The 17,825-nt window shown below is 43.4% G+C and overlaps 1 protein-coding gene across 2 annotated transcripts in view; it reads right to left on the bottom strand.

Annotated features, from left to right (window-relative positions):
• Positions 1-17,825, bottom strand: part of akap6 (A-kinase anchoring protein 6) — a 189,622-nt gene that overhangs the window by 155,187 nt on the left and 16,610 nt on the right. For both annotated transcript variants that reach the window (XM_014194357.3, XM_014194363.3), the window contains exon 2: positions 13,464-13,843. In XM_014194357.3, coding sequence (XP_014049832.3) covers positions 13,464-13,811 — 348 coding nt within the window. In that variant the 5' untranslated portion in view covers positions 13,812-13,843. The remainder of the gene's footprint in view (positions 1-13,463; positions 13,844-17,825) is intronic.

Below are 17,825 nucleotides of genomic sequence, written 5' to 3'. Positions count from 1 at the left end.
GTGAGACTTGGGGACAGTGTTGGAATCAGCTGCTGGCTCACTTTGACAGATGCCCTCCTTCCTACCCTAACACCAGACCAGATTCCTACCAGGCAACAACTGAAAGTTGTTTACATCAGAGTGGAAGGTTATTGAGGAGATTATCATAACAAGAGCAGGCTAGGCCGCAGTAGGCTAGGCCGCTGACCGCAGTTAAATTCTACGTGACTGTTCACGGTAACCTCCTTTTATGCACTCTGGACATACGTTGGTAATACCATCAGGTCCTAATGGCCTGGTACTCATGGCTCTATTGTCCCTCTAACCACTCTTAAATCAATGCAAAATGCAATCTAAAATCACATAAACACTTATCATCAAAACAGTATAGTGTTTTTAAGAGAGGAAGCTTTTTTTTGCGACTTTCTCAAATCATCAATAGCCTATAGTCACATCCTGCAGCCCATATATGTCTTGATTTCTAAGACATTCTAAGGTTTGTATCATTCACAACTAAAGTTGCAAAATAACTCTAAATATAGCTTATAGGACCTGTTTGAAATGATCACTTTTACGCTCAACATAGCCACTTCATATGCGCACTCGCTCCGGAATGGGAAAAATATCCTTTCCATTTTATTAATCTGTTCAATAATATTCTTCTTACTATAAAATGATATAAAATAAAATAATGGCACGGGACTTATAAGCATATCTTGTCTGCTAAATGAACGAGCCTACAGCCTATGGCACGGTGCATAACTAGATAACATACAATAGACTAACTCATATTCTGCTCTTCTGAAATCAATTTTCTTCCTATGATAATGTCTCTTTAGACCTGCCTAAAATGAATCATGGATTTATTGTGATGGTGTATAATAAATTGATGTATTATACTTTTTTGAACGTAGATGTTCCAAAAGCTTGTATGTGGCTTGTAAGCGTGGAGGCCTGGAGATGCTAAACATGTTTATGTTAATTAACGGTCAATTACCGTGAGACGGAGGGTCTTTTGCATGACAATAACCAGCTGACAAAATGTCATGACCGCCAAAGCCCCAGGCTCTATTTAGATCAGGAAAAAACTGAATTGAACATGCTCTTGACCTGTCCTACACCCAGCGCTAGGCAGGCAGGCAGGCAGCCAGGCAGGCAGGCAGGGTCTCCATAACAACAGGTCTAACAACAGAACATGGCTGTGGTTCCTGTGCCAGAGGTATCTTGGCTCTGTCGCTTCCTGGTCTCTAAATAACACGGCATCTCTGGATGTAGGTCAAACACATAGCCGACGCACCACTACCATCGATCCCCCCCGGGACTGGACTCCACTCAACTCCAAAATAAACATGCAGTACGGTACTGCTCACAGGGGAATACAGAATGGGTAAAAATATCAGGCAAGGATCATAAAATGTATTTCCTGGTAAGTCTTTCAACAGCAGTTCACCTCCAGCTAACACAGTAAACGCTCCATTAAAGTATCTGCATAACCTGTCAGCTAACCTGTCGATAGGGGATATAAGGTGAAACTATCAGATCTAAGTGTTATCAGCTATGTAATATGTCCTATTATTACTAACCACACGTTGCTACAAAGACATACAAATCCAATGCAATTAGTTATGTATGGGCCTTCAATACGCAGCAGATTTATATTCACAAGATAACAGACAAAACATCATGAATTAAAAGCAACCCTTCAAAGTGAATAACTCATGACATTTCACTGCTGCTGTTTAAAGGTATTGTACTGCTGTCACTTTGCAGCATGCTCACGACTGACTTTCATGACAAAAGCACACACACACTTTTGTTCACTAGTATAAAGTCCACTGTAATTGCGATAATGTTAACTATCCCCAAACACAGTAACCACCATCAAGATTATCTGACCATTCCAAATTAAATACTGTCCAGAGGTCTCTTTACAAAACACTTCCTGTTGAAAGACCATGTGGTTATATAACCCATTCATTTACAATTCCTTCACATATTGTCCAAATCCAACCGTTCTGGCCAGACTTACCTGTCACAGACGTGGGATAGTCTCTGGGTTTTCCTCTACACTATTCTGATGAAAGTTTAATTCGAAGCAAAGTCAACCAGTACTGTCGAGCTGTGTTCGGTACCTCGGACTACTGGTATCAGAGCTTGTCTCTCATGTAGAAGGTTCTGGTTGGTGTGAGTGTCTCTCTCTATCCACACTGACCTGAATCTCTCACTGGAGGAGAAGAACAGGGTTGGGCTCCCTCCCCTCTCACAACACTAGGGGGGCTATTTTAGGCTTTGACCTCACCCTCCTCTCTGAGTTAACCCAACCCCCCCAAGTGGGTGCAGCTGCCACAGGGGGCAATGGGTTGGGTGTAGAGGGGGTGTAGGGGGAGTTCAAGGGTATCTGAGTCATTTCTAATGCCCTGTGATTCTAGTCCTTGTTTATTAAATCACTTGTTTCAAATGTTGTTGCATAACTTTGCAAAGAAGTTAATGCAAAACGGTAGAAGGCGACAGCACACATCTCTTATCCTACATGGCAGGTTTGTGCAAGCAATCTCTGTACATGCTATAATTAAGCAATAAGGCCCGAGGGGGTGTGGTAATATATGGCCAATATACCACGGCTAAGTGTTGTTCTTTCGCACGATGCAACGCGGAGTGCCTGGACACAGCATTTTGCCGTGGTATATTGGCCATACACCGCAAACCCTCGAGGTGCCTTATTGTTATTATAAACTGGTTACCAACGTAATTAGAAGAGTAAAAATACATGTTTTGTCATGCCCGTGGTATACAGCCAATCAGCATTCAGGGCTCGAACCACCCAGTTTATAATTACAAATAACATTATTACCATATGTTTTGCCATTGGTGCCCTCAGTAGTCACAGCTTACGTTGTAACGTAGCCTTTCCTTTGTGGAGCCTGAACTAACAGGGTGTTAATGTTGCTAAGTAAAGGTACGCAGCTAGCCAAACTCCACAAACTAGCCTTTACCAGCAATACCAGCCACGCACACACACAGACACACAAGAATGGAAGCACACACAACCTCACAAAGCCAGATATGCAAACACACACACACACACACACACACACACACACACACACACACACACACACACACACACACACACACACACACACACACACACACACACACACACACACACACACACACACACACACACACCCCCCCCTTGTTGCAGAGAGACATGAGACGAGACATGAGATGGTTGAATTCCTGGGATTCTCCGCGGCGCTGGGATTACATCACTAGAAATACAGTTTTACAAACAGCTGCAAGCCACCTCGTTGAACACTGATCCTAGAGTATAAATAAAACTGTGGGAGTTTGAACTGCCTCCCACTGAGGCGTCTCTGTATGTCTGCGCCGGTGTGTGTGTGTGTATTGGAAAGGGTGTGATCACATTACTAGGCTGTATCACAGTTGTTTCTCTCTCTTCACATTAACACCGCTAACACACACACACACACACACACACACACACACACACACACACACACACACACACACACACACACACACACACACACACACACACACGCAGCTGCTACATGCAGTCGCCAGGTCTAAGCAAGGCCCTATTACTGAGACTGGGTGATATAACAGCTATGTAACACCTAAGGGCAGTCTACACATCGACTTCCCTTCAGTCACATATTGTCTACATTAACAGCAGAATTCCTTCCAAACACACAATGAAAGTATCACTATAGTAACAACCTCCTTCATTTCTCACCCATCACCATGATGTCATGTCTTGCAGCATAACAGATTGCTTAAGCGGTCCAGAGGGTCAATCCTTTACTTGTACCTTTATCATAACTGTCATGAATGTAGTCTTTATGTCCTGAGCCTTGTCTCTCTGCTCCACCAGGGTCTATGTCCCATGGTTATAACTGAATAAATCTTCCATGATACAATGGCAAGGTCAGGACTAAGACAGGCCTCCTAAATATAGACAGCAGACAAGGGCAGAGATGCTGGAAGCGCAGGCTGGGATGATGGGGATAGATGCGAGAACATAGTCTTTTTAGCAGACCTTTAAACAGTCACAAAGGTAATGCTTGAAAGGGTAATGCAAAAATCAGGAGAGAACATTAGATATGGAATGATGAATGGGCATCTGTGTGCTATAATTATTCATGGGGCTCTACAGTTGAAGTCGGAAGTTTACATACACTTAGGTTGGAGTCATTAAAACTCGTTTTTCAACCACTCCATAAATTTGTTATTAATCAACTATAGTTTTGGCAAGTCGGATAGGACATCTACTTTGTGCATGACACAAGTAATAAAAAAATAAAAATGTATACAGACAGATTATTTCACTTATAATTCACTGTATCACAATTCCAGTGGGTCAGAAGTTTACATACACTAAGTTGACTGTGCCTATAAACAGCTTGGAAAATTCCAGAAAATGATGTCATGGCTTTAGAAGCTTCTGATAGGCTAATTGACATAATTTGAGCCAATTGGAGGTGTACCTGTGGATGTAGTTCATGACTACCTTCAAACTCACTGCCTCTTTGCTTGACATCATGGGAAAATCAAAAGAAATCAGCCAAGACCTCAGAAAAACTATTGTAGACCTCCACAAGTCTGGTTCATCCTTGGGAGCAATTTCCAAACGCCTGAAGGTACGATATTCATCTGTACAAACAACAGTACGCAAGTATAAACACCATGGGACCACGCAGCCGTCATACCGCTCAGGAAGGAGACGCGTTCTGTCTCCTAGAGATGAACGTACTTTGGTGCAAAAAGTGCAAATCAATCCCAGAACAACAGCAAAGGGCCTTGTGAAAATGCTGGACTAAACAGGTATAAAAGTATCTATATCCACAGTAAAACGAGTCCTATATCGACATACCCTAAAAGGCCGCTCAGCAAGGAAGAAGCCACCGCTCCAAAACCGCCATAAAAAAGCCAGACTATGGTTTGCAACTGCACATGGGGTCAAAGATCGTACTTTTTGGAGAATTGTCCTCTGGTCTGATGAAACAAAAATAGAACTGTTTGGCCATAATGACCATCGTTATGTTTGGATGAAAAAGGGGGAGGCTTGCAAGCCGAAGATTACCATCCCAATCATGAAGCACGGGGGTGGCAGTATCCTGTTGTGGGGGTGCTTTGCTGCAGGAAGGACTGGTGCACTTCACAAAATAGATGGCATCATGAGGTAGGAAAATGATGTGGATATATTGAAGCAACAACTCAAGACATCAGTCAGGAAGTTAAAGCTTGGTTGCAAATGGGTCTTCCAAATGGACAATGATCCCAAGCATACTTCCAAAGTTGTGGCAAAATGGCTTAAGGACAACAAAATCAAGCTATTGGAGTGGCCATCACAAAGCCCTGACCTCAATCCTATAGAAAATGTGTGGGCAGAACTGAAAAAGTGTGTGCGAGCAAGGAGGCCTACAAACCTGATTCAGTTACACCAGCTCTGTCAGGAGGAATGGGCCAAAATTCACCCAACTTGTGGAAGGCTACCCGAAACGTTTGGCCCAAGTTAAACTATTTGAAGGCAATGCTACCAAATACTAATTGAGTGTATGTAAACTTCTGACCCACTGGGAATGTGATGAAAGAAATAAAAGCTGAAATAAATCAATCTCTCTATTATTATTCTGACATTTCACATTCTTAAAATAAAGTGGTGATCCTAACTGACCTAAGACAGGGAATTTTTACTTGGATTAAATGTCAAGAATTGTGAAAAACTGAGTTTAAATGTATTTGACTAAGGTGTATGTAAACTTCCGACTTCAACTGTACATATAAACAGTAGTAGACAACAAACATTCCAGCATCAACATTCTTTGTGTACAATACAATTCAGTCAATTCAGATACAGTACACATTATTCTATTTCAAAGTTAAAATATCAAAGTGAAGTTTCAAATTCAGTCAAAATCAATTGTCTGCCGGTCTTCAGATGTGCCACCTACTGGAATGATTCAAAGTGAATATTATAACGTTTTAACATGTCCACCAAACCCCACTAGATGGCAGACTTTACCAATGAATCCAAACAGACATTGAATCAAAACAGACACGCTCATTCTGAAAGACCCAGTTAGAAATAGGAATAGTCCCCAGAATGCAGATAACAGAATGTCCTCTGTCTGATGTTGTTACAGCATAGTGATTACAGTGGAGATGTTGGTCAGGTCTTGGGTTCTAACAGTACGTTTTAAATAGACCGAGGGAGATATGAGGGGAGATTAAGAGATTTGACTGAAAGGCATAGCGGAGGAAATGAAACATACTGGGCCAATAACAGGATTGGCAGATGAAAAAAACATGATGTCATCCCCTATAACAGCTGAGAGTGAGAAAGATAGTGATGTCGAAACGCCTCTAAAGAGAAACACATGACATGGATCATTTCTGATCGTCTCAAGATCAAACAGTAGATCAACCGCAATTCCCGCCATCTACATTTGAACCACAACGCTCATTTAAATAACTTCTATTCAATATGTTTACAGCTTCATAACGGCATACTAGTTTCACCGCTACAGGTGTCCTCAAGAAACACATACCATACCATCGCTGTTGTAAGAAATCTTTGAGAGCAGCAAGACCATTGTACTCTTGTTTGAGGAGGAAATATTTGGCTGGGAACCCAGCGTTATCAATGACACACAGAGCAAGAGGCAGTGGAGACCTAGCCAGGCAATACGTCAGCCTGTCTGTGTCACTTTCTCATTGGAAGCCAACCACCGCAACAAAGAGATCAGTCACTCACTCTCACAACCAGGGCCTGTATCCACAATGCGTCTCATAGAGCTGATCTAGGGTCAGGTCCTCCTTGTCTTGTTCATTACGACGTGAAAGAGAAAACCGATCCTAGATCAGCGATCCTACTCTGAGACGCTTTGTGAATACGGGACCAGACACTGACTCAGGATGTCACATGTTCAGCATTCTCCAGATAGACAATGCACAGCTTCAGCTAGAGAATGGAAGGGTCTGTCTGTAAGCAAGCATTGGTGCATCCGAAATGGCACTCGTTCCCTATGTAGTGCCCTACTTCCATTCCCTGGTCGAAAGTGGTGTACTACATAGAGAATAGGGTGACATTTCAGACCCAGGCACCGAGTTCAGCTAGACTATCCATCGACTGAAAGGTCGGGGAAGGTAATTGGGACGGGTCCAAAGTTTCAGGTCACCAGTGTGTCCTTTATAATGCCAAAGGTCAACGTGAAGGTTGGGACAGTCGGACTGACTACGCCTCTCTGACTGGTCCAAAATACATGATGACTCAGCAGCACTAACAGGACAAATGGGGCACACACACATACAGACACACACACACGGACACACACACTCTCTCTCTTACTGCCTTTTCTTTCTCCCTGTGAATATTTCGGTGCGTAAACAGAGGTAACCTTACGAGAGGTGAAAGCTCTTAGAGATGATGCTGCAGTTTGTGCGTGTGTGTGTGTGTGCGTGTGTGTGTGTGTGTGTGTGTGTGTGTGTGTGTGTGTGTGTGTGTGTGTGTGTGTGTGTGTGTGTGTGTGTGTGTGTGTGTGTGTGTGTGTGTGTGTGTGTGTGTGTGCTCTAACAGGAAGCTTTCCCTCTCTTTGTCACGCCAAAGGCATGTTTTATTCACAGTTTCCAGAAACAGCAGAGAGGAGAGGAAGGGCTATATAAAGACCTCACACCATCAGGGAGACTAGCTAGCATCGTCCACGCTCTCTGTGTGTTTCACTTAGGCGCACAATAGCATGGGCCTCGCCCCTCTCCCATTTCTGCAGCAGCAGTCTCAATGTTAGCTGTGATTGTATAAGAGACACACACTGACCAAACTTTTGTTTTTAAAATAGCATAAAAACGTCTATTTTCTAAGCTATTTCTATAGTGCGGATGCTCTATAAATGAAATGTAATCTCGAGCGCTGTCACTCTATTATCAGAGTGACATGGGCCTCTCCCATTTGTGCAGCACAAGCCTCAATGATAATCTATGATGTGAATCTCAATCCCACATAAAATATGCCCAGTGATTAGAGGGAACATCTCAGCAGGTGGTGATGAGCAAGATAATGCCAGCCAGCCAGCCAGCCAGCCAGCCAGCCAGCCAGCCAGCTAGGCAGCACAGCATTAAGCCTCAGGGGTTAGCCACTGGAGAGCATCTCACTCCACCATAATGAATCTAGTAATAAACACCAGCATTAGCCACTGCACTAAAACTGTTCAGAAAGACTGCATTTTAACAAAGGACCAACTTTACTGTAGATCTAAAAGTTAAAGATAGGCCTAATCAGTGCATTGATAAGAGAGATGGCCATTTGTCCATTCATGCTGAAGTGATATGAATTGAAAGCTGCAAAATTGACTGAATAGGGATTACATAATCCAAGACTAGGGTTATGAAGGGATTATGGAAGGGTACATACAGTTTGAACAATTTAGGCATGGTCATTTAATTTGCCTTTGATCCTTCATGCAGGCACGCTATTGACAAAGTATACATCCCAAATGGCACCCTATTCCCTATATAGTGGACTACTTTTGACCAGAGCCCTATGGTAAATCCTTTTTGACCAGAGCTCACATCCATCTATAAAACACAGGTGTAATGCTGTTCTCCCCATTAACACTATTCTAAGGCAACCGTCTTTTGTCAAAACAATAAATAGAATATTGTATACTTGTGTAACCAAATCTACCATAATCCTCCTTCAGGCTATTTTCAGGTAAATGTAGCAGCCTACCTATGATGCATCACTTCATGGAGATGATTCAAAACTAGAACACATCAGTAATGTGTACACAGACACAGTATCAGCCATCTTTTCTACTTGAGACATTACATCATTCACATTGTGTATCCTCTGTACCCTTCATACAGTCTAAGACTCGTACTCAGTCTCTGTTTAGTGTACAGAGTGACAAGGCTCCCTCTGAAGACGGTCCTGTTATGATTGAGAGGACGGTGGTTTCGGTTGTACGACAGTCACGGGAGCGCCTGTCAATGTCTACCAACTGTCTACCAACTGTCTGTCCTGTCTGAATGTGTTCTGACTACTCTGACTATCGCTGTTTTTGCTGTACATGTATGGCATTAGTATGGAATGACAACGATAGTCAGGGGAGTTGGCTAAAAGCACATGTTGATTTGAACCAGACTTACTACACAGACTGGATATACTGTACATTATATCAAAGTCACCATGTTGAGAAGTACACTAGTAAGCTGTTTCTCTACTTGTTACCATCCGGGAGTGTAATGGAAACAAATCAACAGAGTAGATTTCAGACATTTTGCACTATGTGAGAACATCCTGTACCAGTCTAAAGTTTGGACACACCTACTCATTCAAGGGTTTTTCTTCTATTTTTACTATTTTCTACATTGTAGAATAATAGTGAAGACATTAATACTATGAAATAACACATGCACACTACTGTTCAAAAGTTTGGGGTCACTTAGAAATGTCCTTGTTTTTGAAAGAAAAGCAAATTTTTTGTCCATTAAAATAATATAAAATTGATCAGAACGACAGTGTAAATGACTATTGTAAATGACTATTGTAGCTGGAAACATCTGATTTTTTTATGTAATATCTAGATAGGCGTACAGAGGCCCATTATCAGCAACCATCACCCCTGTGTTCCAATGGCACGTTGTGTTAGCTAATCCAAGTTTATCATTTTAAAAGGCTAATTGATCATTAGAAAACATTTTGGAAATTATGTTAGCACCTCTACGCGGACAACTACAAATACCTAGGTGTCTGGTTAGACTGTAAACTCTCCTTCCAGACTCACATTAAACATCTCCAATCCAAATCTAGAATCGGCTTCCTATTTCACAACAAAGCATCCTTCACTCATGCTGCCAAACATACCCTCGTAAAACTGACCATCCTACCGATCCTCGACTTCGGCGATGTCATTTACAAAATAGCCTCCAACACTCTACTCAACAAATTGGATGCAGTCTATCACAGTGCCATCCGTTTTGTCACTAAAGCCCCATATACTACCCACCACTGCGATCTGTACGCTCTCGTTGGCTGGCCCTCGCTTCATACTCGTCGCCAAACCCACTGGCTCCAGGTCATCTACAAGTCTCTGCTAAGTAAAGCCCCGCCTTATCTCAGCTCACTGGTCACCATAGCAGCACCCACTCGTAGCATGCACTCCAGCAGGTATATTTCACTGGACACCCCCAAAGCCAATTCTTCATTTGGCCGCCTCTCCTTCCAGTTCTCTGCTGCAAATGACTGGAACGAACTGCAAAAATCACTAAAGCTGGAGACTCTTACCTCCCTCACTAGCTTTAAGCACCAGCTGTCAGAGCACCTCACAGATAACTGCACCTGTACATAGCTCATCTGTAAATAGCCCATCCAATCTACCTCATCCCCATACTGTATTTATTTATCTTGCTCCTTTGCACCCCAGTATCTCTACTTGCACATTCATCTTCTGCACATTCTACCATTCCAATGTTTAATTGCTATATTGTAATTACTTCGCCACCATGGCCTATTTATTGCCTTACCTCTCTTATCCTACCTCATTTGCACATGCTGTATATAGATTTTTCTACTGTATTATTGATTGTATGTTTGTTTATTCCATGTGTAACTCTGTGCTGTTGTATGTGTTGAACTGCTTTGCTTTATCTTGGTCAGGTCGCAGTTGCAAATGAGAACTTGTTCTCAACTAGCCTACCTGGTCAAATAAAGGTGAAAAAAAAAGATAGAAGATAGCCCTATTTGGTAAAAGACCAAGTCCATATTATGGCAAGAACAGCTCAAATAAGCAAAGAGAAACGACAGTCCATCATTACTTTAAGACATGAAGGTCAGTCAATCCGGAAAACTTCAAGAACTTTGAAAGTTTCTTCAAGTGCAGTCGCAAAAACCATTAAGCGCTATGATGAAACTGGCTCTCATAAGGACCGCCACAGGAAAGGAAGACCCAGAGTTACCTCTGCTGTAGAGGATAAGTTCATTAGAGTTACCAGCCTCAGAAATTGCAACCTGAATAAATGCTTCACAGAGTTCAAGTAACAGACACATCTCAACATCAACTGTTCAGAGGAGACTGTGTGAATCAGGCCTTCATGGTCAAATTGCTGCAAAGAAACTACTAAAGGGCACCAATAAGAAGAAGAGACTTGCTTGGGCCAAGAAACACTAGCAATGGACATTAGACCGGTGGAAATCTGTCTTTTGGTCAGATGAGTGCAAATTGGAGATTTTTGGTTCCAACCGCCGTGTCTTTGTGAAACGCAGAGTAGGTGAACGGATGTGTGGTTTCCACCGTAAAGCATGGAGGAGGAGGTGTGATGGTGTGGGGGTGCTTTGCTGCTGACACTGTCTGTGATTTATTTAGAATTCAAGGCACACTTAACCAGTATGGCTACCGTAGCATTCTGCAGCGATACACCATCCCATCTGGTTTGAGCTTAGTGGGACTATCATTTGTTTTTCAACAGTACAATGACCCAACACACCTGTGTAAGAGCTATTTGACCAAGAAGGAGAGTGATGGAGTGCTGAATCAGATGACCTGGCCTCCACAATCACCCGACCTCAATCCAATTGAGATGGTTTGGGATGAGTTGGACCGCAGAGTGAAGGAAAAGCAGCCAACAAGTGCTCTGCATGTGGGAACTCCTTCAAGACTGTTGGAAAAGCATTCCAGGTGAAGCTGGTTGAGAGAATGTCAAGAGTGTGCAAGGCTGGCATCAAGTCATATATATATTTTGATTTGTTTAACACTTTTTTGGTTAGTACATGATTCCACATGTGTTATTTCATAGTTTTGATGTCTTCACTATTATTCTACAATGTAGAAAATAGTAAAAATAAAGAAAACCCCTTGAATGAGTAGGTGTGTTCAAACTTTTGACTGGTACTGTATGTTCACATCATTACTTCACTAGAGGTTTGCTGTTTACACTAAGAGAGTTTTCAACACTGAGTATCTCATCCCAAACTGATCCCTAAAAACAAGTTCTCACAGTACCATACCATGTTCACTGAGGATATGTCCCAACGGGCAACCTATTCCTTTTTAGTACACTGCTTATCACCAGGGCCCATAGGGCTCTGGTCAAAAGTAGTGCACTAGGGAACAGGGTGCCATTTGAGACTCACATTGAGTCTTCCCAGTGCTTACAGGCTGGCTGGCTGAACTAATTCTGTTCCTCCATTTCCTGTTTAATTAGAGGGCTGAGGGCTGGTCCACCATAACCTTCTAACAGAATCCAATAAGACCATCACTGATTGATCAGCCAGTCACTGATCAGCCCAGTAGCCTACTTTCACGCTTATATTTTAGTCATGAAACCATAGCAACTTACAATCAATGCATTCAACTAAGGCAGATAAAACAACCACACAACAATCATTGCACGTAAAACTTTCTTCAAAATAGCTGCTATCTGCAAAATCATCAGCACACATCATCCACAGCCCCAGCCTGGACTGGCTGAGCTGGGGTGGGAGGGAGAAGGGATTCTCAACATTGATCCGAGGCCACGTCCCAAATGGCATCCTATTCCCTACATAGTGCTCCACCAGTCCAGCTCCAAGGCTACTGAGAAGGTACAGCTCCCCTCATTACATCTAATCACATCTTCCTCCTACAGGGTCATTATACTGGGACATGATGTTGGACAAATCCTTTTTTATTTTATTATTTACTCCTTTATCTCCCCAATTTCGTGGTATTCAATTGGTGGTTACAGTCTTGTCTCATCTGCAACTCTCGTACGGACTCTGGAGAGGCGAAGGTCGAGAGCAGTGCGTCCTCCAAAACACAACCCAACCAAGCCACACTGCTTCTTGACACAATGCCCACTTAGCCCGGAAGCCAATGTGTCTGAGGAAACACCGTACACCTGGCGACCGTGTCTGTGTGCACTGCGCCTGGCCCGCCACAGGAGTCGCTAGTGCGCGATGGGACAAGGACATTCCTGCCGGCCAAACCCTCCCCTAACCCGGACGACGCTGGGCCAATTGTATGCCGTCCCATGGGTCTCCCGGTCCTGGCCGGCTGTGACAGAGCCTGGACTCGAACCCAGAATCTCTAGTGGCACAGCTAGCACTGCAATGCAGTGCCTTAGACCACTGCGCCACTCGGGAAGCCAATGTTGGACAATTCTGCACTTGATGGTGTTCTTTGCTAACCTGGTCCCAGATCAGTGTGTGCAGTCTGTTGTCTGGCAATGACCTCAGGACCAAGACAGCACAACCAGATCTTGATCCGGGTCCATATTCATAAAGGGTCTCAGAGTTGGAGTGCTGATCTAGGATCAGGTCCTCCCTGTCCATATAATCTTATTCAGAAGGGAAAATCAACCATAGATCACCATTGCTTTTCTGAGACACTTTGTGACCACGGGCCCAGGGTAGTTCCTTGCTACTAGGCCGTCTGAAACCAGAATATGAGATGAGAGTATATAGTGTGTGGAGGCCCACTCACCTTCAGCTGCACTAGATGCACGTCCACATGTTTGTTGACTGAGTCCTGGTGGACAGAGTATGTGAGGTCCCGGACCCTCTCAGTAGTGGCCCTCAGCCACGTCTCGATCTCAGGCAGGTGCAGCACCACCTTCCAGTCCGCCCCCGTGTGCAGGGGAGGGGGCTTTTTGTTCTGATACCTCTGAGCCGGGTCCCTCTCCTGGGCCAGACCTTCCCCACAGAGACCACCCTGGCTGGGGCTGAGGCCTGCCTCCTCCTCCTCCTTAGGGCTGGACTCCAGGGTGGGCGTGACGGAGGTGATCATGGGCGAGACAGCCTCACAGGCCATGGGAGACACAGCAGCGTTCATGGTGAATAACAGCTAGATCCGTTCTCAATCAGCTGCAGAGAGACAGAGTGGGAGACATGGATGAAGGGAGGGAGGGAGGACAGGGCGGAAGGAAGGAAGGACAGAAACATTAATTAGTAACTGTAGAGCTGCCAGAGAATGTTTAATTTATACTGAGAGAAGCCAATTGGGTAATTTCAGATGCAAATCCATAAGCAGTTCCTTTCATGCTCTGCTGGGGAATAAATCAGCCATCGTTCTACAGCCAGACGTCTAATATTAGCAGAGCTACAGATACCAATGAGAGCTTCTTAATCAGACAGCTCAGCTCGCTGTCTTGTGGGGGAACGTATAACCATATTCAAATATTATCTTAAGACATAGGAAAAGTTAGACCCAACAATGTGCACAAACCACCCACATTAACTGTCTGTCTGTCTGACTGTCTGGTTGGACACAGTATCCCTGCCTATGTCACACCCTATGCTTAAAGTGATCCTTCAGAACTTTTGTATAATTTCAGCCAGTAGTTTTGAAAGTATTGCTCATGAGCCAAAACGGGTCATTTTGTGTGTACTTCTTCATCCAAATGTGTACTATTTAATCCATTTCACATGATATGTTAACTCCACGCTGTGTAAGGGCTATTTGACCAAGAAGGAGAGTGATGGAGTGCTGCATCAGATGACCTGGCCTCCACAATCACCCGACCTCAAACCAATTGAGATGGTTTGGGATGAGTTTGACCACAGAGTGAAGGAAAAGCAGCCAACAAGTGCTCAGCATATGTGGGAACTCCTTTGAGACTGTTGGAAAAGCATTCTTCATGAAGCTGGCCAAGAGTGTGCAAATGGTGGCTACTTTGAGGTACAGGGTGGCTACTTTGAAGAATCTAATGTTTAATACATTTTTTGGTTACTACATGATTCCATATATGTTATTTCATAGTTTTGATGTCCACTAATATTCTACAATGTAGAAAATAGTAAAAATAAAGAAAAACCCTTGAATGAGTAGGTGTGCACCAGTCAAAGTTTGGCTACTTTGAGATTCTTCAAAGTCGCCACCCTTTGCCTCGATGACAGCTTTGCACACTCTTGGCATTCTCTCAACCAGTTTCACCTGGAATGCTTTTCCAACAGTCTTGAAGGACTTTCCACATCTGCTGGGGGGGGTCAATGTAAAAACTCTGGGTGGCCATTTGATTAGTTTAGTTGTTCAGGAGTCTTATGGCTTGGGGGTAGAAGCTATTAACGAGCATTTTGGTCCTAGACTTAGCACTCTGGTATCGCTTGCCGTGCGGTAGCAGAGAGAACACTCTATAACTTGGGTGACTGGAGTCTTTGACAATTTTTTGGGCCTTCTTCTGACACCGCCTAGTATATAGGTCCTGGATGGCAGGAAGCTTGGCCCCAGTGATGTACTGGGCCGTACGCATTACCCTCTGTAGCGCCTTATGATCAGATGCTGAGCAGTTGCCATACCAGGCGGTGATGCAACCGGTCAGGATTTCCTCATTGGTGCAGCTGTAGAACTGTTTGAGGATCTGAGGACCCATGCTAAATCTTTTCAGTCTCCTGAGAGGAAAAAGGTGTTGTCGTGCCCTCTTCACAACTGTCTTGTTGTGTTTGGACCAATACAGTTTGTTGGTGAGGTGGACACCAAGGAACTTGAAACTCTCGACCGGCTCCACTTCAGTCCTGTCAATGTTAATGGGGGCCTGTTCGGCCCTCACACTGCCAGGTCTCTGACCTCCTTCCTATAGGCTGTCTCATCATTGTGCCGTTAGCAAACTTAATGATAGTGTTGGAGTCGTGCTTGGCCAACGCAGTCGTGGGTGAACAAGAGTACAGGAGGGGACCAAGCACGCACCCGAGGGGCCCCCATGTTGAGTTTCAGCGTGGCAGATGTGTTGTTGCCTACCCTTACCACATGGGGGCAGCTCGTCAGGAAGTCCAGGATCCAGTTGAAGAGGGAGGTGTTTAGTCCCAGGATCCTTAGCCTAGTAATGAGCTTTGTGGGCACTATGGTGTTGAATGCTGAGCTATAGTCAATGAACAGCATTCTCACCTTTCAGCAGGACAGTAACCTACAACACAAGGCCAAATCTACACTGGAGTTGCTTACAAAGAAGACAGTGAGTTGCCAAATAACAGTTTTGACTTAATCTGCTTGAAAATCTATGGCAAGACTTGAATTGCTGTCTATAGCCATGATCTCCAACCCAACACCTTGACAGAGCTTGAAGAATTATGAAAAGAATAATGGTCTAATATTGTACAATCCAGGTGTGTAAAGCTCTTAAAGACTTACCCAAGAAGCTCACAGCTGTAATCACTGACAAAGATGATTCTGACATGTATTGACTCAGGGAGCAGAATACTTATTTAATTTCTATCAATCTTTTAAAAAATCACATTTTTAACATAAGAGTATTTAAAATCAAATTTAATCTCACAATAAAATGTGAAGAATTCCAAGGGGTATGAATACTTTTGCAAGGCACTGTATACTGTATATATATATTATATATTTTTTGCAATTCGTATGCTATGTTACGAATCCAATTCGTACAATATGTTATGAATTTGTTGTGCTTAAGATCCTCGACTGCATCTTTAATCACTGTCCCCTCTATAATTCTATTTGATTGTACTGGCAGCAAAAACAGTTAGTCAGTCAGTCAGTCAGTCAGTCAGTCAGTAACTGTCCCGCTCCCCAGCTGTTTAAGATGGCTACGGAGTGCCCAGATGTTAGGAGGAGAGGAGAACCAACGACAGGATAAGGGGAAGATTTTGGTTCCTGTTCATCCTCTGTAAAGGCGTCAGCAAGCTTCATTTCGGCTGGCGGCTAGCCAAAGTCGGCTAGGCGAACCGAACAAGTGTGCTCGCATACTCCCTTAAAACACCTTCGTTTGAAAAACTAGAAAAAAGGCGGCAATAGTACTGTTTGTCCATTTTGAGACGCCATAGCCATTATACACTTCCTCAAAAGTCAATTAATCTAAGATAACTCAAGAAATCTGCCATTAATTTTGACGTTGTTGCCAAGGAGATCATAGTCGAGCAATTTTACATCTAACTAAGATGTTTGGTGCGTCTCTTGTTGAATGACAACAAAGACTTTACTGAAGAATCCTTACAGTTGACCAATCACCGACGAAGGGGCGTAGACTTCAGCTTGCCTCAAGCAAAAATGTTATGTGCCGGAACAACCAAAACTAATAAAAACGTCCCAAAATGTCGTCATAATGTACAAACTCTTCCAAACTGTTATGACTGGGAAGCATGCGGACGCCTTAATCCGTGCTTCTACACCTGCATTGGTTGCTGTTTGGGGTTTTAGGCTGGGTTTCTGTACAGCACTTTGTGACATCAGCTGATGTAAGAAGGGCTTTATAAATACATTTGATTGAAATTTGATCTAGTACTTCATCCTCACCCTCTCACTACTGGCACCAACGTTTGTTTCCCAAACCACATCCTAGATGTACTGCAGTGGCAGTGGTTCTTCAACAGATAATACATAAATGTAATGGTATACTATAATTGACGAGTGCTTCTCTCTGCTTCTTGAAGCAAATCTATGCTACCTAAAGGAAAGCTCAGTTCGGAGTTGGTGTGCCCTTCAAGCATCTCTGGTTCTCTGGCATTGAAGAACCTGTGACATCATGGGTTCAGGCCTCTTTCTATGAATGTTGGTGAATCAAAGACAGAGAGAACGTGAGATTGAATCACAGTCAAGTGTTCATTCAGATCAACGTTTCTTATATCACAATCAACCCTGTCAAACCCAAGAAAAGAATCCAGTGCCCTGTAGGGATATCACATTCACTGATAAGCATCGGTCCCGGTTTAAGTGTTTAAAATGTTTACATTTTACATTTTAGTCATTTAGCAGACGCTCTTATCCAGAGCGACTTACAGTAGTGAATGCATACATCATCATACATTTAAGATGAGTGCATCAGTCTGTGGGACCTCAAACTGATCCAAATGTAGCATGCATCAGTCCGAAAATCGATTCAAACGTTAC

This window comes from Salmo salar, chromosome 01, assembly GCF_965601325.2.
Source record: "Salmo salar chromosome 01, fSalSal1, whole genome shotgun sequence".
Lineage (NCBI taxonomy): Eukaryota > Metazoa > Chordata > Actinopteri > Salmoniformes > Salmonidae > Salmo > Salmo salar.
This window is presented reverse-complemented; position numbering and strand designations above follow the sequence as displayed.